Source organism: Ciconia boyciana, chromosome 1 (genome assembly GCF_034638445.1).
Source record: "Ciconia boyciana chromosome 1, ASM3463844v1, whole genome shotgun sequence".
Lineage (NCBI taxonomy): Eukaryota > Metazoa > Chordata > Aves > Ciconiiformes > Ciconiidae > Ciconia > Ciconia boyciana.
Window position 1 is genome coordinate 60,799,943 of NC_132934.1, and position 19,525 is coordinate 60,819,467.

At 45.3% G+C, this 19,525-nt stretch overlaps 1 protein-coding gene across 2 annotated transcripts; it reads left to right on the forward strand.

Moving 5' to 3' along the window:
• Positions 1-738: 738 nt before the first annotated feature.
• PRDM4 (PR/SET domain 4) lies at positions 739-19,516 on the forward strand. Of its 2 annotated transcripts, none has more exons than XM_072870367.1 (11): positions 739-1,022; positions 2,714-2,847; positions 3,514-3,699; positions 5,806-6,600; positions 9,739-9,888; positions 11,118-11,257; positions 12,007-12,092; positions 13,257-13,384; positions 13,925-14,239; positions 16,765-16,933; positions 18,365-19,516. In XM_072870367.1, exons 1-11 carry the CDS (start codon positions 1,012-1,014, stop codon positions 18,672-18,674), a joined length of 2,424 nt encoding a protein of 807 aa, XP_072726468.1. In that variant the 5' UTR covers positions 739-1,011; the 3' UTR covers positions 18,675-19,516. The 2 variants fall into 2 exon arrangements, with proteins under 2 accessions (XP_072726468.1, XP_072726474.1); XM_072870373.1 differs by having other exon boundaries at positions 11,139-11,257.
• Positions 19,517-19,525: the final 9 nt, after the last annotated feature.

Below are 19,525 nucleotides of genomic sequence, written 5' to 3' on the forward strand. Positions count from 1 at the left end.
GAAGGTAGCTGGGGAGTACGGGCTGATGGTACCGGAGGCCGTGAAATGCAGCCCTCTAATGACAGCAGATACGAGGGCGTGATGAGAAAGCAGCCAGGTAACTGGGACTACTGCCTGGAAAAACAGGAGCGACCGTTGCGCCCTTCTGAGAGAAGCGGCATGTGAAACCACGGGCTGATCGGCGAGGGCTTTCGGTCAGCCGACCGAGCCGGGGATGACGCCCTATGACCGGAGAGTGCCAACCGAGATGCTCCTCCGAAAGGGGAGAACCGCCGTGTACCCGGGCAGCTCCCAGGCCCGCTCTCCCGCCCCAGCGGCTCCCACAGCGCCAGAAATGATCTGGAAATAAGGCAGGGAGTGGCGGTGAGAGGGGCTGAAACGCCGCCGAGGGTCACCGAAGGCAGGCCGGCCCCGGCCTCCAGCACGGTGGCTGGTGCCGGGCCCTGCGGCGGCTGACAGGGAGCTGGCAAGGGCAGCGGGGCCGGGGAGCCGCCACCGTGGGCTGCCGGCTGCCAGGAGATCAGGGATGGCCCGGTCTGACACGGAACCGGGAGGACCCCACGGGCACCCCCGGCGGGCCCCTCCGCGCCAGCATGGCGGAGGCGGCCGGGCCCGGGCCGGCGCCCAGAGCTGAGCCCGTCACGGACCCCGGCGGCGGCAGGCGGGAAGCAGCCGAGCCCCGGGGCGGTGGCGCCGCTTCCTGGATGTGGCGCGCGGCGGCGGAAGCGGCCCCCGGCCCCCTCCCGCCGCCGCCGCCATCACCGCCTCCCTCCTGCCTCCTCCTCCTCCGCGCTCCCCCGCCCGCGGCCGGGCCCGCGCCGCTCGGGGCCCCGCCCATGAGGCGGCGGCGGCGGCGGTGGTTGCGGCCGGGCCGTGGCTGGAGCTGGGGCTGGGGCTGGGGCCGGGGCCGGGGGCAGGCGCCTGCCCGAGGGGCGGCGGCGGGCCGGGGCTGAGGGCCCTGATGCGGCTGCGGCCGCGGCCGCTCCGCAGCCGGGAGAGGCGCCAGGCTCCATGCACCCCAGGTGAGCGCCCTCGCGTCCGCCGGGGCCGGGGGACCGGGGGGAGGGCGTGGGAGGCGGGCGGGACCGCGGCCGGGCGGGGTGGGGGACGGGCATCTCGGGCCTTGCGACGGCGGCGCGCACCCCGGCCGAGGGGACGAGGGGCGAGGAGGTCCCTAAAGCGTTCAGCGCCTCCCGCAGGCCCCGAGGCTTGGCCCCGGTGATTCGCCACTCCTCAGTCCCGGTGCGAGGGTGGTGGATCCCTCCCTCGGGCATCACCACCCTCATCAGCCGTTTGGGCCGGGGAGGGGGGGGATGTCCCCTGCCCCACCGGCTAGCCGGAGCCCTCGGCACCGTCCCTGCAAAGCCGTCCCTGGAGGCAAGCGGGGCGGTTGGCAAGGGTAGGAGAGCGCGCCATGCAAAAACTGGGCAGAAGCGAGATGAAGTCGGCGACGCCGTTTGTGCGGCTCAGACCTTTGGGTTAACTTGCGTAAGTTTGGTGTATTTGGCCATTTTCCAGGGTGAGCAGTACCTTTCCTTACTGGAGTGGCAATCCAAGCTCCAGCTCTCTACCGGTACTGCAAAGCCCAGGCCTGCTGCTTGCAAAGGGCATGTGAGAGGCTCGGGCCAGCGTTCAGTCTTGTTGCTGGGGTTGTGACCGCTGTGGGGGCAGCTGGTCTTTCTGGCCCTACGAACCACAGATTAGAGCTCATGTGTGGGCAAGAGTGCCAGGGTGGGCAGAGCTAAGGCCAGGCAGAGCTTGCAAAGGGAGGTGACTGTGTCTCCTTGGTGTCCCCATCCCTGTGGACTGGTTTGGGCTGCATGTGCAGCTTGAGACCCCAGAGGACGGATATGCCCTGAGCTGGCATGGTTTCTCCCAAGGCTGGGGTTTTGGGTTATTTGGCAGCCTGGCGCTTTCCACAGCTCTACAGCCGCTCGTGTGGTGTGCACCCAACTTGAGTAGCTTGAGAGGTGCAGGCACTCAAGAGCCACTGATTGATCACACTGAAATAACATGTCATCCACGGTGACAGTTTAATGTGATAGGAGCATGTACCATGTCTGCAGAACCAGACTGAGGCAGACATGGCTGTTACTCTATACAGACATGGCAAACAACTCTATACAATGGCTGTTCTGCAGAGGTGACTCTTGTCACTATTGGCCTGGTTTGAACCGATGGTGAATTAGATGTTTTGTGTCCGTTACCAGTTTTAAGTAATCTTTCTCCCTCCTCTCCCCTGATTTTGGTTTTTGAACATGAATGTGGTGTCCAGAAGTCGTGAAATATAAATCAGATGCTGTTGTCTGAGTAATTGTGACATTCAGCTTTCAAATTGATCTGTGTTCACAATACTTTAATCAGAGCGGCTTTGACTACAAGGATTGAGACTTTGTTTTCTGGATAGCAAGGAAAAAGCTATGGTCTGATTTGTCTTTTTGAACTGGCTTTTTAATCCTGTTTATTATTAGATATAGTATTGACCATATTATATCTAATATGATCAATACATATTGATCACAATATGATCACAGTGTGAGTGGTTGATGTGCTTTATGCTTAGCTTTCTAAGGCGGAGTTTTTATGTGTCAATATCTGATTTTGAGTTTGTTTGCTCAGCGCTTCCTCACCACAGTACAGTCAGTAATCAGGAATGTTCTTGCTTGTGTTTCTCTTTCTTTTTCCCCTCTCGTCTCTGTTCCCTGCTCCCTAGAATGAATGAAATGAACTTGAGTCCTGTAGGGATGGACCAGCTGACCTCATCCTCTGTGAGCAATGCCCTGCCGGTCTCGGGGAGTCACTTGGGATTGGCAGCGTCACCCACTCACAACGCCATACCAGCACCAGGTAATGGGGAAAGCTCCCACAAATGGTATTGCAGCTCATGCTCTGTGTTTTACTGGCACGGGAATGTTCGTAACTGGGTAGCAGTGCTTGCTCTGATAGCAAGTCATGTCTTTAGCAGGTAATGAGGTGATGTAGAATTGTGGAAGGGTAGACCATAAACCGTTGCTTACGTGGGCGAAGCGAAAGGGATGCGGGCTTACGAGGCTTATGCCTTAATGGGAGTCTCATTTTGTTCTAATGGGTTGGTTTGCACTGTGGGTGGGTAGGTGGTAGCAGAATCCTTTGAAATAAAAACTGTAGCTGCAAATCTGTCTCCATCTATGTCTATCTTCACTCAGGTGAAAATAATGATTTTTCACCTGTAAAGCAAAAAAGTTTTCCTAGCTTTTTTTTTTTCAGGGGGCTACACAGGCAAAAGTCTATTACAGTTGTAAAGTAGAAGCAGGCCCTATGTAATGTATCCAGAAAAGATCTAGCCACATTCAGGCATGCCTCTCAGTGCTGTGATGACTGTGGTCCTTTCTTTGAAGCTTGCCACCTTACTTTGACAGTACCACACTGTACTTCCATAGGGAGCTCCTGAGGAATTAGTAACTTCTTTGTTAGCTTGTGTGTTCATAAGCTCAAGTAGTTCCATTGAATTTAAATGGGCATTTTCTTTTGCAGGCTTGCCTGTTGCAATTCCAAACTTGGGCCCCTCCTTGAGTTCCTTGCCCTCTGCTCTGTCTCTGATGCTCCCAATGGGTATTGGGGATCGAGGAGTGATGTGTGGTATACCAGAGAGAAACTACACCCTACCTCCGCCACCATACCCTCACCTGGAGAGCAGCTATTTCAGACACATTCTACCTGGTAAGTAGTCTGGTGCTGATGGATGGGAACAGAGAGAGAAATTGTTTTAAGAGCCACCTGTTTCTGTCCTGAAGCAGGCAAGACTGACTATTTTGCAGAGCTGTAAATTCCTGGAGTTTGTCTGGAGTCTATTGTGTCATTTACACACCTTTATTTTCAGGTCTCTGTTTCTATGTATGTATATGAAGAAAATTGCGGGGTATTTTCTACTTAAACCAAACCTCTGGTCACTCCTCCTGTTGCTTTGTTTTTAAGATTAACGGAAAACAAAGCGTGCTCGGTTTCTATTTCAAATCGCTTTAGTTAAAAAACTGCTGCTTTTTTTTTCTGCTGTAGTCTGAAGCAGTACTTGATAAGTGCATGATGGTAGGTTACAGTAGTTCAAAGCTCAAAAAGAGCAAGCCATCAGCTGAGGAGCCATCAGCTCTTTCCCACCCCTTTAGCCCATGGCATAGGTTTTCTTAATTTTTGTTCCAGGTTGGTTTCCAAAGGCCTAACATACTGATTTCTATCTTGATTCCTCTCTCACATGTGTTTTAGAGTACAAATGTAGAATTTTACATGTTAATATATGAAGAGACAGAAATTCAAGCTTTAAGTGTAGTCCTTGTTTTGTTTTGTAGCTAAGATTGACAGGGTGGAAGGGGGTAGATAAACTTCTTCAAGGTCACCTAGTGAGTGTTGTTGGTTCAGCCTGGGTTAGGAAAAGCAATACAGCAGCCCAGATCTCATCAACTATCTGATGACTAGTGGCTGAACTTGCCAGCTGCTTAGGAGTAACCTTTCTACTGCGTTACATGCTTGTCCATTCTGTGGGCAAAGAGTAGAGGAGGAGATGGTACATTTGAGGACTGAAGGTATTTGTCATTCTTCTGAGCTGGAATAATTTATGCAGAAATGTATTTTTTCTTTCTAGTCTGCTTGTTTAGCCTGATGTTTCATAGGACTCTTTCATCAGTCATCTTACTGCCTTCAAGGATCCTCCTTGTTCAAGCCACAGGGCAGCATAGTATGCAGAAGTATTTGATGCAGCTGATTAAATTAAACTGTCCATTTCTTGGCTTAGCCATTTTTAATGGGGTTATACTGCAGAAAGAGTATCCATGCTTGCATGCTTGTAATAATGGACATGTTTGAATGGAAAACTTTTACAGAACAAATGGCTTATAGGGTTCAAGGCCAAAAAGAAACATGCTGACTCAGATCTTGCAGAATCTGCAAAATCTGTCTCTGTCTTTGCTGGAAGTACTGTTTACTTGAATGTGCTGATGTATTTCCTCCAAAGATTTTTTTTTTTTTGGCTTTGTCCAACATGAGAAGTTGGTAGTATGTAAATACAGGTTAGTCTTTCTTTGTATCTTCAGTTCCAAGGTTATTTGACATTGAGGATTTTTCCAGAACTACCAGAAAAGATGTTAGGGTTTCTGATTCAAATTTAACTGGGCTGTTGTTTTAGGAGAAACAACATACTTCTCATCTAAGGAAAGAGAGCAGATGACTCATGATACCTTTGAAAGACCTTATCTTCGTCCTTCAGAATTGCAGTTGATGATCTCTGAGATGGACAGTTGTGTCACTTAGTCTTAGAGGAAGGAAGTAGTCATTGTTAAAACTAAAATACTGAAGCAAAAAGGGTGTATCCTGGAGAACTGTTTCTACTTCTCCTACCAAAGATGAATGAGGGATTATCAAATGTTAGATTCCACTACCAGTCCATCATCCGTTGTGAGCTGTTTCTTGAGAATGAAAAATTATGCCTAAAATGTGAAGAACCTCTTTCTGATTCAGTTTCTGCACTGAGGAGCCTAGGTTAGATGCTGCCAGAAACTTGGCTGTTCAGAGTTTGACAAATAGCTAGAGACTTGCTCTGTTGAATGGGAGCTTGGTATTTGTTGTCAAATGATACTTTGACAAGAGTGTTGGCTTGGCATATGTTTGAGAGCCATGTTTTAGAATTAGTGGTTTTTAATTGGACATAATGTAAAGAGCGTGTCTTCAGGGATCTAGGTCTTAATGTACTATGCTGCAATGATGTAATATTTTTGTTCAAGATTTGAAAACTGATGTCATCTCACTCTCTTCTCTTTCCCCCTCTCATTTGATTAGGTATCTTATCTTACTTGGCTGACAGACCTCCACCTCAGTACATCCATCCCAACACTATAAATGTTGATAGCAATCCGGCATTGTCAGTCTCCAGCAATCCCTCGGCCCTAGATCCCTACCAGCCCAGTGGAACTGTGGGGCTGGAACCAGGGATTGTCTCCATGGACTCCCGCACAGTGAACACGCACGGTGCTCAAAATCTGCATCCTAGTGACAGCCACGAGGTAGCACTGGATACTACAATCACTATGGAGAGCGTTTCGAGGGTAACCAGCCCTATCTCTACAGATGGGATGACAGAGGAGCTTACAATGGATGACGTAGCTGGGGATCATTCACAGATTCCGAATGGCTCCCGAAGCCATGAACCTTTAACCGTAGACACGGTGGGGAGTAACTTGACGTCGGATGCTGTGGGACACGGTGGTGTCATTCCCATTCACGGTAGCACTTTGGAACTCCCTGTCGTCATGGAGCCCGACCACATCGCTGGGCGGGTGACAGGAATCTCGGACAGCACACTAAATGACTCCATTCATACTGTGGCCATGAGCACCAACTCCGTGAGCGTGGCGCTCTCTACCTCACACAACCTAGCTTCCCTGGACTCGGTAGCCTTGCACGAAGTGGGCCTGAGCCTTGAGCCGGTGGCGGTGTCTTCCATAAATCAGGAAGTAGCCATGGGGCCAAGTCACGTGGATGTGTCTGCAGACAATCTTGCCTTTGTACCATCCTCTCTGCAAATGGAAGACTCCAATTCGAACAAGGAGAACATGGCAACCTTGTTTACCATATGTGAGTGGACATTTCCTGCTTTCTTGGGGTAGGGTTTATTATGTAGCTGTTGTCTGGTGGGATGATAGGACTCTTGTTGCTAGTCTTACAGATTTCTGGTGAAAGAAACTTAGTTATTTAACAAGTCCACAAAAGTTGGAACATCTGCAGTGGCAGATTAACCTCGCTGAAATGATGCTAGTTGGAAGTAGACATAATAGGATGTTTTAGCGTCGTTCTCTTTGTATCCATCTCCCATGTTGCCTTGAGGTTGGCAGCTGAGTTCTTTATGAACCTCTTGCCTTTTGTGGATATGTTGATATTATCCTTTGCAATGAGACTTTTGTTTTTTAAAGTCACATCACAAATGACTCTTCTTGCTCCATTAAAAAAACCAAACAAACAACAAACACCACCACATCAAGTGGGTATAGTTGTTGAGTATGACGTTATGTGATTTTGCAAAATTTTTATTAAACCATGAACAATCACCATGAAAATGTTCTCAACACGACCCGCTGGAAAAAACAGCAGAGAGGGAGGGAAGTTTTTAATATTTCTAATTATTCTTATCAAAGGACTTCAGTCCAGAGATTGGTTGATCTCCTACGAAGAGAGGAGCACTGGACATTACACTCTCTCAATCCTGTCATCGTTCAAGGAGTGGTGTTTGAGAACTGTGAGGTTCTCGTTTGCTGGGACAGAGATTTGAACTTCCACCCGCAGCATGTCTGGCTTCCTACCACTGAAGCGTAGGGCCAGCTTTTATATTCAGTTTTATTAGTTGTGGTAGCATTGCTGAGTGCTGCTCTTGCATGCAATCTAGCCCTACAACTGCCAGAGCTTTGTCTGTATGACAAGCTTTGCCTGCAGAACATTTTTTAAGAAATGGAAAGAAATAGTGCCTTGGTTAGCAATGGGAGAGGTGCAGTTTAGTGCAAAGTGACTAGTCAGACATTTGAGTTGAAACTTTTATTCTGTGGGATAAAATAGAACTTAAAATCAGGTGGGTGTAGAACTATGATGAATTTACAACTCCTAGAGGAAGAGTTTTACAGTTGGTGCACTCAGAAGTTCTTACAAGCATCTGTTTGCATGTTGAACAAATAATGATGAAAATAGTATGATATCCAACATGCTCATGGTGAAATCACTTCTTTTATTCACCTAAGTGAGATTTGATGTGCCAGCTTATAGTCACTGTAATTAAAATAGTCCTAAGCTGTTTCCCAGGTGATGTTCCCCATTGGTAGGATGTTATAACAGCTATTGCATGCCTAGTGCTTTCATGTGATTTGCAAAATAGCTCTTTGGCTTGGGAAGGTTTAAATTTTAACTTTTTGTTGTTGTTTTTAAGCTTCTCCTGAATAAGACATGAATTTGTGTCCAGACAGGCGACAGCAAGGAGGAGGAGTTGTTTTAGAGCCTCTTGGTGGTTTTTCCTTACTGAGAAGGCAGGAATCAAGGCCTTTTTCAGAAAACTTTTTACACTGTTCCTAAGCAGGAAGAAAAAAGTGCCTTTGCTACAGTCCTAAATGTTTGTGAAATTTTTAATTAGCCCTTGTTTTGATCATCTTTGCTTACAGTTCTGCGTACCTAAATCAGAGAAGTAATCACTGTGATTTTTTTTTTCCCCTGCATTATTTGGCAAGGAAATGGAAAGGAAACAGTGTATTTCGCTTCCTGTAGAATGTACGATTTTTTTTTTCAACTTCTTAAAAATGTATGAACCCCTAAACATTTCCAAGTGGTAGTGTGACATGCCTAGAACTTGCTTTGCTTCCTCTTTGCCTCTCCCTGGGGCTAGTGCACAGACCCGTAGTGGTGTGTGCTAGGCAATGCTTAAAAACAACTGTTCTAAATAGTGTTACTCAGGTCTGGTTGTTGCCGTTGAGGTACTCCTACATGTCATCTGTGCACATGAAGCAATTCTTATATAGGCTCTACCTAATAATTTTCTGAGTACCTTCGTATCTGTAATTGTGTAGTAGCTTAAACTGTATGTTGTATGGGGTCAGATGCTGGTACTCTGATGTATGAAAGGAATGTCCCAAAAATCTCTTCAAACAAATAGTAATGGAGCTGCTGTTTATGCCTGCTGAAGACTACTTCTGTGATAAGTTTTTTATACTGGAGTTGGGCCATCAAGAGGCCAAAGAAGGTCTTTGTGGAGATTCTGCTTATTTAGCTGAGCATCTTTCTTCAGAAGAAGAATGATTTATCAGGAGGGTGGTTGCTGAGTAGGTGCTAGTTGCTCCGTTCATAGAAAATTAAAATGATGTAGGCTTTTCTAGATGAGAGCATTTTATGCTGTACTTTTCCCCAAAATTATTAGACTGAAGACTTTCAGTGGTTTATTTTTCAGCGGTACTTATGCTGAATGACAGATTGGGAAAGTGATGCTACTGATTCTTCTTGGGCTTTTGTTTTTGTTCCATTCAGTGGCATCCCATAGAGGTGTACTGTATGAGTTTATTGCAGTAAGTCCTTCAAAAGCAGCAGTGAGGTCAGGTTTTTGCTACCATGAAGACTTGTACATTATCTGAATTTAAATGGAGATAAGGGGATCTGTGGGTTTAAATTAGAAAAATTTTAGAAAGAAGACCTTACCATTCCTTTGCATGAATATCCTTGAGGTTCTACATGCAAGAATACTCTTGTGTTCCTGGTAAATTCCCAAAAGATAACCAGTTAGAAAGTGTTTGGTTTGGTATGGCTTGGATTTCTCTGCCAATAAAGGTCATTACACTTTTGATCAAGGAAAAAATGGCTCTTCCATCATCAGCATTACTGCCAGCTCTGGGAAGGCTACCATCAGTTTTGCAGTAGTTTTGTTGAAGAGTGGACTCTGTCCCATTGATAGATGGCCCCTGTAGGGATAGTCTAGAGTCTAAATGATTAAGTTACCATCAGGAAGGCAGGTGGAGATCCTCATTTTTGATCTGAATTGGATAGGAACGTTGGTGTATGGTGTACGTTGGTGCCAATCTGACTATGGTTTGTATTCTTCTGAGTAAAAGCTAGTAAAGTGGAAAAGTTAAACCACATAGAAGCAGCCTTTGCCAGGAGCTGAGCTGAAACGTACTGGTAAGGAGCTGATTGCACTCGGGGGGGCTGTTGCATCTTTTTAATCCCTGTTGTCCCTTCCCCTCTCTGCAGGGTGCACACTGTGTGACAAGGCATATCCATCGGACTGCCCAGATCACGGGCCCGTCACCTTTGTCCCTGACACCCCGATAGAGAGCCGAGCCAGGCTTTCTGTCCCTAAGCAGCTTGTCCTCCGGCAGTCTATCATGGGAGCTGAAGCGGGTAAGAATCAGATTACTATATATTTCTATGTAGCAGTTTAAAATACACTCGTTGCCTGAAATCAAAAACCGCAGGGAATTTAATGTGGGAAAGAAACACTGCAATAGAGAGGTGGTTCCCTCTTCTGTAATCACCCTGACTTACATTGTGCAAGAGCTTCTTGTCCTCTGGTGACTGCTTAGCCTTCAGCTAGACTCTAGGGGTGCTGCCACAGAGCATTACTGAAACACTTGATAAGGTCAAGCACAAGCAAGGTATGGTGTTTATTTTTATTGTGTGCTGAACAGCCCAGGCACAGCTTTGATAAGGAAACATTACAGCAATTGGAGTTTGGGGGAAGACACCAATTAGAAATAATGGAGGAGGTTTCTGTCTGCTTGTTCATCAGCTTGGTTTGCTACCTGTGGGTCTTCTGGATACTCTAATTGGTGAATTGATCATGAGTGCCTCTTTTTTTTTTTTTTTTCCTTTCACCCCCCCCCCGCCATTTACATTTGGCATGTAGACTGTGACCTTGTCAATGGATGTGGACCTTGTTACTGTATTTCACGCCATTGTCACCTGGAAATTGAAGAGTACAGTGCAGTACCCTAAGGATCTGAAGGCTAGAGAAGAATGTGATTATTGGCTTGCTTAGCGATGCTGCTTGTTGAGAGTAGATTACATCTGTTCTTTTCAAGCTGCACTAGTTTCCAGTTTATTCCTAAATGCTATTCAGTGTATTCATGTAGACCTATATATATATATATATTAAAAAATGTTTAATAATAAATAATATACACGCAGGAATCCCTCTGCCCATGACAGAAATACAGCTGCCTCTGGGGAGAAATGCAGAAGCTGCTTAACAATGCCCAGCAACAATTCTGGAAATTCCTGGGGATTAGGTAGGCAAAATGTAGTTACTGAAACTAGTATTTTCTGCTTCTGCAGAAAGTGCCATGAAAACTTTAATTGGTACAAGTGGCTAGGATCTTAGTTTTATAGCTTACTAAAAAGTAAATTACTTGCTTTTGACAAACAAAATAAATATTTGTAATTAAAACAAAGCGGCTCCCAATAGTGTCATGTGGTGGTGGTGGTTCTTGTCTTTGCCTTAGGTGTGTTTTACATGTGAAGTAGAAGCTTTGATGATCTTTTGCCTAGATGTTACCCCTGGAGCATTACCTCATAAACCTCCCACTTCTTTGTTATGCATTATTAGTTCTTTAAATAATTGATTTCTGCAGATTTTGGTCTTCTACTGATAGGTGTGTGGACACGAGAAACCATTCCTGTAAGGACTTGTTTTGGACCTTTGATCGGGCAGCAGAGCCATTCTCTGGAGGTGGCTGACTGGACGGACAAAGCAGCTAGTCACATCTGGAAGGTCAGTGGATGTTATGGCTCACAGAGTCTGCAGGCATGCCTTTATCTGGTGAAAGCCACCGCATGACACAGCAGCTTTAACATGATCATCCTTGCCAAAAGTCAAAATTAATGCAGTTTGATTGTTTAATACTTAATATCAGCATAGCAGAGCTGTATACCATGTAATATGCTGGTAATAAATCCTGAAGTACAATCAACTTCTTTAATGCCTTTTCTTTTGAAGGGCTGTACACGGTTTCCCGTATTTGTGTGGAGTTGCAGCAGAGATTGTATATGAATTACTAGGCAGCGCTTGTTTGTTTTGTGTCATTGTTTATTGAAAGTTCCCCCAGGTGATGAATGATTTGTTTTAGGAAAGCTGCTTTAAAGCTTTCTTTTTCACATCATTTCATGTTCAGAAAGTAAAATTGATCTATATAAATAAAACGCATACTGTTTGCCCAGATATTATTATTCACAAGACTTGGCTTGTAAGAAAAGCAGCCAAATGCATTTCTGCTGGGAGCTAAAGGTGGTGTGTGGGAAAGATGCTGATAAACAGTTCTTGTAGCCTCCTGGGTAGCAGAGAGGTCAAGATTCCTGTGTGAAGGGGAAAGTAAGGAGTAAGAACAGGGCTGTGGTCTTGGCAATGGCAATGGAGACCTGGCTTGTTCTAGGTAAACATAGCCTCTCTTAAAGAAAGAAGCTGGCTTTCACTGTATTTGTTGCTGTGTTTTGTCCTAAGATTGCATTTGTTTTCCCTGGTAGATCTATCACAATGGCGTCCTGGAGTTCTGCATCATTACAACTGATGAAAATGAATGTAACTGGATGATGTTTGTACGCAAAGCCAGGTGAGAACCACCTGTACTGTGCTAAGTAGCTTGGAGTGTGAGCTGCAGGTTCATAGGAGGCTGTGCTGGAGAATGTGCACTGTTGCACTGACTGCCCAGATGGGTAATGAGCTTGGGATCAGGGGACCTTCAGGAGTTATCTAGGCGTGTTGGACTGGTGGGGACCATGAAGCAGAGAACAAAACATGGAGAATATTATGGGGGAACCAGTACATGTGCTGTAGTGAAACAGCCCCAAACCTGCCCACGTACTTTGTTTCCTTTGTTCTAAAGCTTTAAACCAGGTTCTTTTTATATTAGCTTACCGTGTATTAGCTTGTTACTGCCTTCCCTCTGTCCCATTCCTTTTGGATACATCTGTGAAGATGTTGATTATCTTTTTGATTTTAATACTTTATTAGCAAAGGGTCCCTGGGTTCTTTTGGCCACGTTCCAAGCTTGCAAGAGCTGTCCTTTCCAGTCTTTCTAGAGCCTGTGATAAAAACTGTCCAGACTGGCTTCAGTATTGCTCCATACATGGTCCACTGAGAAGGCTGAACTTTTCCTATTGCTCTGTGACACAAAGTAGGTTTCCCCTGCAATTCATTTCATTGTTGCCATATGCAGGAGTCAAGAAGTTAATGCTTGATCTCCCACTGCAGTGGGGCAGAGCTTTTGCTGGTTTCAGATACTAGGAACAAACATATGTAAGATACAGCTTCAGAAGGTTAATTATCACATCTTGGAAATGCTTTTCAAGAGTTATTTTTGAAGATAATTTTGCTTTAAGCTTTTACTGATATTTATGTCTCCCTCATGTGTTCCCTATTTCTTAAGGGGGTTAATATGAAAAATATATGTATTTTTGTAGTTTCTTAGGAGATCAGAAACTCTCTTCTCTCAGCCCACTCCAATGTCTATTAATAATTTTCTCAGCAAGATATCACAGTGGTGTGAAAAATGTATCATTTGGTGGAGCAGATTGGCTCTCAAGGTCCAGTTTTCCTTTACTTTCCTTTAATAAAGAAGGACAGAAGTGACAGACGTGAAAGTTTTTATAATGTGCTGACAAGCATTGAGGTTCTCTCATTACCTATTTATAGGAATTTCCTTTTTTTTTTTTTCCTCTCTCAAAAAGTCATTATTTCTGGAGGGTTTTTTTCATAACTCTCGTTATTGCTATAGGAACCGGGAAGAGCAGAACCTGGTAGCTTATCCTCACGATGGAAAAATTTACTTTTGCACCTCTCGGGACATCCCACCTGAACATGAGCTTCTCTTTTATTACAGTCGGGACTATGCACGACAGCTTGGTAAGTAAGCGCTGATCTTGTTGGCTTTGCAGGGAGTACTCAGCTTGAATTCCCTTTTAGTGCCATCTCTGGGGACTATGACTTGGGAGTGCATTATGTTCCTTCTCAGTTCCTAGTGGTGCACATCATAGTTTCCTTTTACATTTCATGACTATGGGAGTACCATCATTCAAAAGAAGCATTTCACTGTCTAATTCCACTGATCAGGAGTAAAAGATCACAGTTTCAAAGAAGAAGGGTTGTTTTTGCTTCTGTTCATCAGTCTGGTGCTAAGGGAGTTTTGACAGCTGAAGATGTTCCTATCCTCTCCCACCTTTGGTGGCGATAATTTAGGTTTGGTGGTTTGTGCTCAAAACCATTCCAAAGTTTGGCCCCCCAAAACATTTGAAATAGCCTACCTAAAAGAGCTGAAAAGCAAGCACCGGAGCTGAAAGGAACAGGGGTGAAAATCTCTGCAGCTGGCTTTGCTACCACAAAGTGTTAACATGGATCACGCTCATGCTCTGTGCCTCACTAAGAGTGATACTTTTGTGCCCAAAGGTGTCCCCGAACATCCAGATGTGCACATCTGCCACTGCGGAAAGGAATGCGCTTCCTATGCGGACTTCAAGGCCCATTTGAGCAGCCATATTCACAACCACCTTCCCAGTCAGGGGCACAGCAGCAGCCATGGGCCAGGCCATGGCAAGGAAAGGAAATGGAAGTGCTCCATGTGCCCCCAGGCTTTCATCTCCCCTTCCAAGCTCCACGTCCACTTCATGGGGCACATGGGCATGAAGCCGCACAAGTGTGATTTCTGTAGCAAAGCTTTCAGTGATCCTAGCAACTTACGGACACACCTCAAGATACACACAGGTAAGGGCTGGAGACTTTATAGAGATGCCTGTGCTAGTAAAACGTTGGGGCAGGACCTGTCCTCTCTGACCCCTTGGCCAGTTGTCAGGGCATAGCTTGTGTCCATAAATCTAAGCTCTTAGAAACATAGAATCGTAGAATGTTTGGGGCTGGAAGGGACCTTTAAAAATCATCTAGTCCAATGCCCCTGCTGTTGGCAGGGACATCTTTCACTAGATCAGGTCACTCAAAGCCCCATCCAACCTGACCTTGAACACTTCTGATGGTGAGGCATCCACAACTTCTCTGGGCAACCTGTTGCAGTGTCTCACCACCCTCACTGTAAAAAAAATTTCTTCTTTATGTCCAATCTAAATCTATCCTTTTCCAGTTTAAAACTGTTGTCCTGTCACTACAGGCCTTGGTAAAAAGTCTCTCTCCGTCTTTCTTATAAGCCCCCTTTTAAGTACTGAAAGGCTGCCATAAGGTCTCCCCGGAGCCTTCTCTTCTACAGGCTGAACAACGCCAACTCTTTCAGCCTTCCTTCATAGGAGAGGTGCTCCAGCCTGATCATTTTTGTGGCCCTCCTCTGGACGTGCTCTAACAGGTCCATGTCTTTCTTGTACTGGGGACCCTAGAACTGGACGTAGTACTCCAGGTGGGGTCTCACAAGAGCAGAGTAGAGGGGGAGAATCACCTCCCTCGGCCTACCTTTTTAAGAATGGCAGCATCCTGACTGTCTATAGGAATGATCTCTCGTCCATGCTGACCCCAACTGATGCCTGGGCACTGCCTGAGAGAGTGCTGGTTGTTGTGGGATAGGACTGTGCTGGGTTCAGCAGTGTGGGTGCTTATAGAACAGTAGGTAGACCTGTGTTCTGGCTGATTGTGCCATGTCTAAAAGCATTTGCTGAGTTGATTACAGTTGGGAAGAAGTGTCAGCCTTCGTCTGGGAGACACAAACCCTTTGTTCTCACACAGCGGATCCAGTGCTGGCAGCTATGACAAAACAAGGGGTCCCTTCTGCTCATGAGAAAAAGCCAACTGGGTTTGAGAGTTTGTAATGTGGACAGTTGTCCACTTAAATATCGGACTGAGATCTTTCCCTTCTGTCCTACTTGAATTGCTTTTCATCTTACGGAAATGGCACAAGACTGAAATCGGTGACTGTGGGGTCAGACTGATGTGGATAAGGCTCAGGTCTGTCACTCATCAAAACTTAAGTCTGAACATGCTGTTGAATTCTGTGGGCATTTGGATATCGCTAGAGGCTTTGGGGATAAAGGGAGAATTGCCAGCAGGTCAGTGAATGAGCGCTAAAAGAGGAAAACAAAATTGTGAAAGATTTTTCAGCTGTGTAAGAAGAGAGGAAATATGAAAAGGCACGGATTAAACACAGAGTGAGGATAGGGGAGAGGGTGAAGGTCAAGTATAGGCCAGCAATAGTGTGGATATTTTTGCCTTTTTTTTTTGGTAAGGCTGAAATAGCTATTGGGAATCACAGAATGCAAATCACAAAGCTGGAAAGGGAATAAAACTGGGAGTTCAGTGCACTTGAGTCAAGCATAGGAAGCTGTGGGCTCAGTAGTGAGGAGTTTTAATAAACTGATCAAGTAGAAATGTGGTGTACACGACCACAGAATACTCAGTGGGATAGGGATTCAAGTGGTATGCGCACTTAGTCTGAATTCAGTGGCCTGCAGGGGTTTTGAACTATTTCTGTCAAAGAATAATGAAAGAACTACAGATAAGTGGAAGAATGGTATAAAACATAGAAGTTACCAAAGAGCCAGTGAGCTTTGTACTTGTGTGTTTGTTAGATAAGAGAACTTGTTTTTCTAGACAAAGGCAATGCAGTGCATCAAATGTGGTGGGGCTCCGGTAAGGCATCAGATACAGTTCCTGTGGGAAATTAGTGGAGATGAGAATGTACTAATGTACAGTAACTAGATGGCTACCTTGGTTACTATTTAAAAAGGAGGTTACCATTATTTTTACTCAAGAATTCATCTTGGATAAACCTAGTCTTGTTAAGTGTTTGCCTGAATCTCTTTGCTGGAAAATTGACAAGTCTACTGGTGATGTTTTAATACACAGAACAGGGAGGCACAGTTGGTGTAGACAAGAAGCAGAAAGTCTCTTATAGGAAAGGCCGACTGACCACAAGCACTGGAAGAAGAGGAATCAATGGTGTTTTTTAGAAGGACAAAGTGCAGAACCGTGCATCACATGAAGGGCTCAGTGGTTTGAAACAGTAGCATGAAGTGGGTTTTTTGGCTTGGGGCCATGGGGTGGGGGATGAAAAGCTTTGGGAATGATGAAATGAAGTCAGATACCTGTTTTTTGCATAGCTAAATCTAGACTGTAAGTAGGTAGGCCTTTATGCTGAGTCTGAAGGAACTGCAGGAGGAAACAGGTCCTGTTCACAAAGAATCTGCCTTTCTCCAGGGTAAAATTTTATTTTTCAGAAGTGGTCAGGCTTGTTTGCTTACTGTATTTCTTGGGACACTGACTGTCAATTTGTGGGTGTACGTATGTAATCCTAGGTCAGAAGAATTATCGCTGTACCCTCTGTGACAAATCGTTCACCCAGAAGGCTCACCTGGAATCGCACATGGTCATCCACACGGGGGAGAAGAATCTGAAGTGCGATTACTGTGAAAAGCTATTCATGCGGAGGCAGGACCTCAAGCAGCATGTACTCACTCACACGCAGTAAGTGATCTCACAGGATGTGTTGGACTGGCCAGGGCAATAAATAATGAAGCTGAACAGCCCAAGAGAGAATCCAGTTTGCAGATAGTTTGGCTTAGGGAGTGTAGGGTCATCCTCTAAAATGACAGCGAAGTCAATCTGGACAAATTCCTTGTTACTGACTGAAGCTGTCCTATTCTAGTGTTTGCAGTATTTTAACGATACAGTGAATTCCAGGCATGTACCGTGTCTTGCGAAATGGCATTCTGGAGTGTTCGTTATTTTGAAGAGAGAGGGAGTTAGTTGATTTACATCTAGTTCTCTGCTGAGAACCATTTCCACACCCAACATGACCACAAAGAATCATAAACTCCTCAATGTTATTCTCACCAAGTAGCTTGTTAGTGAAGTCTCCCTCTCTGTTTGCACCCGGGGTGGGGTGCAGCCATTCCCAGCTCTTACCTCCCCCCAGGTCTCATTCATGCACTTGGTCTCCTGCTCCTCCTGCAGGAAGATGCCCATGGTCAGGGCAGATCCCCCCCAGGTCCTCCTCCAATTATCTACACGTCTCTCCCAGCCCCTCAGCTCTCTGCCAGGCCAGATCTTTCCTTTTGCTGTGAGAATCTCTCCATGCTGTTAGTTACTCCCAGTCCAAGGTCCTCCATTAAAGACTGCTTGCCCAAAGCTAGTCCCTCTGCTTATTTCATTTTCAGCATCTGGTTCTTGTACTCACTTGGAATAGATTGCCACTTCTGTCATGCTGCCTAGGAGACAGCACAGCGCAGCTAGCATGAGCAAGAGAGGCAGACAGATAGGCTTGCTTTGCTGCTTGTTCTTATGGCCAGACCCAGGAGCACTACTGCTGGGAGGTGTTTTGCACAGTCATCTACAGAATTTGACTGCTGCAGTCTGGTAAGCCTCTGCTTAGCATTTACAGATTGAGGGTTGTTAACACTCAGCAGCTTTGTTTTCTTTTTTTGCCCTCCCCCCCCCCATGGAGGGTGGGAAGGAGGGAGACTACGCTTTCCACCATGGTAACATCTCTGCCCTTGCCAAAACATGGAGCTTAACCAGAGTTTGGTTTTACTGAAAAAACAAACAAAACCCTTGTAGAATTCTTTCTTCTTTAATTTATCATCAGGAAAGACAAACAGTTGGTTGCAAGCTAGCTGTTAATCCAAAAAGCCTGACTTTTGCCAATAATGTTGGGGGGGAGCAGAGAAGAGGGGCTTTGTGTACGTACTGTGAGAGAAAACTGAGCAGTATTTACACTTCAGTGCTGTAGTAGTACCGTTATTTCTGGTCTGCTTTTCCTTCAAGTATATTGAAAGTAAGATTTAGGAGTAAGAAAGACGGACGCTTTCACCCTTCCTGTCACCACCCCCCCACTACTTAATACAGTACCAGCTGCCTTGCGGCAGGAGCAAACTGTAACTTTTTAATGTCTTGCAGAGAACGGCAGATCAAGTGCCCCAAGTGTGACAAGCTGTTTCTGAGGACAAATCACCTGAAGAAGCATCTCAATTCACATGAAGGAAAGAGGGACTATGTCTGTGAAAAATGCTCCAAGGCTTATCTAACCAAATATCACCTCACTCGCCACTTAAAAATATGTAAAGGCCCCACATCCAGCCTGTCAGCCCCAGAGGAGGAAGAGGAGGAGGATTCAGAGGAGGAATTAATAGACTCTATGAGGACTGAAGACTGTAGGATTAACAATGGAGTCTATTCAACAGGTGATGCCCTCTCTGGACACAAATGAAGAGAGAGAGGGAAATTTTCTTGGATGTTAAAATTTGGGAAGGAAAAAAACTTTTTGTCTTCCCAGTCAACAGTGTATGTCAGATGAGTTTTCCTTCTGTTTTGGTCTCTGCACTACCACCACTTAATAAACTCTGTAGCCAAAACACTGAAAGAGAATGGATCATGCACATGCAAGTGAACAGTTGCTAAGAAGGAAATAGGAGGCAAGGAGATTTTTTCACACACACTGTGCATACTTCTTTTCCAAATCACTCAGATTAATCTATCCAGTGCCAGGATACGACACACCTTGCATAGCCCTTTGAGTAAAGAGCCACAAACCAGAAATGTAATCAAGTGATTGCAGTGACCTGTAAGTCTCTGTCCTTAACTGCCAAAGCCATGACAACAAGAAAAACAAACAAAAAAATGGTGGTGGCAGTTGATGCATTTTTCTTTCTAATACTTTTTAACTGAAGGATGTAGTTTGGCACAGAGCAAAGATTGTCAATGCTCAGGTTTCCTTCTAAAAATAAAAAAAAGCCCATGAAATCAGCATTTGCAGACAAAGCAATTGGCAAATTACTCAAAAACTGGCTTTTGGAGAACAGTTATTGCCTCTTCTCACTCTAGAATGTTCACTAGAACATGTAAGCAGCTGAGGAGGTAAAGACTGTATAGACTTGGTAAGGAAGAGGCTTACAGATGATCAGACAGTGTTTACAGTATATATTACTTCTTGTGCTGTAAACCTTTTACCACCTGGAGTGATGGGAGGGTTTGCTGCTAATACTATTTATGGAATGAAGATGTATTTCATTCTGATGTTTTCTTTTTAAAAAAAATAAAAAAGTGGCTCTTTTCTAATGT

Bases quoted from the DNA above. Each gene is read 5' to 3' on its own strand.
- PRDM4 (XM_072870367.1), top strand. The intron at 9,889-11,117 runs GTAAGAATCAGA...TGATTTCTGCAG, and splicing joins TATCATGGGAGCTGAAGCGG to ATTTTGGTCTTCTACTGATA. The intron at 13,385-13,924 runs GTAAGTAAGCGC...TTGTGCCCAAAG, and splicing joins GGACTATGCACGACAGCTTG to GTGTCCCCGAACATCCAGAT.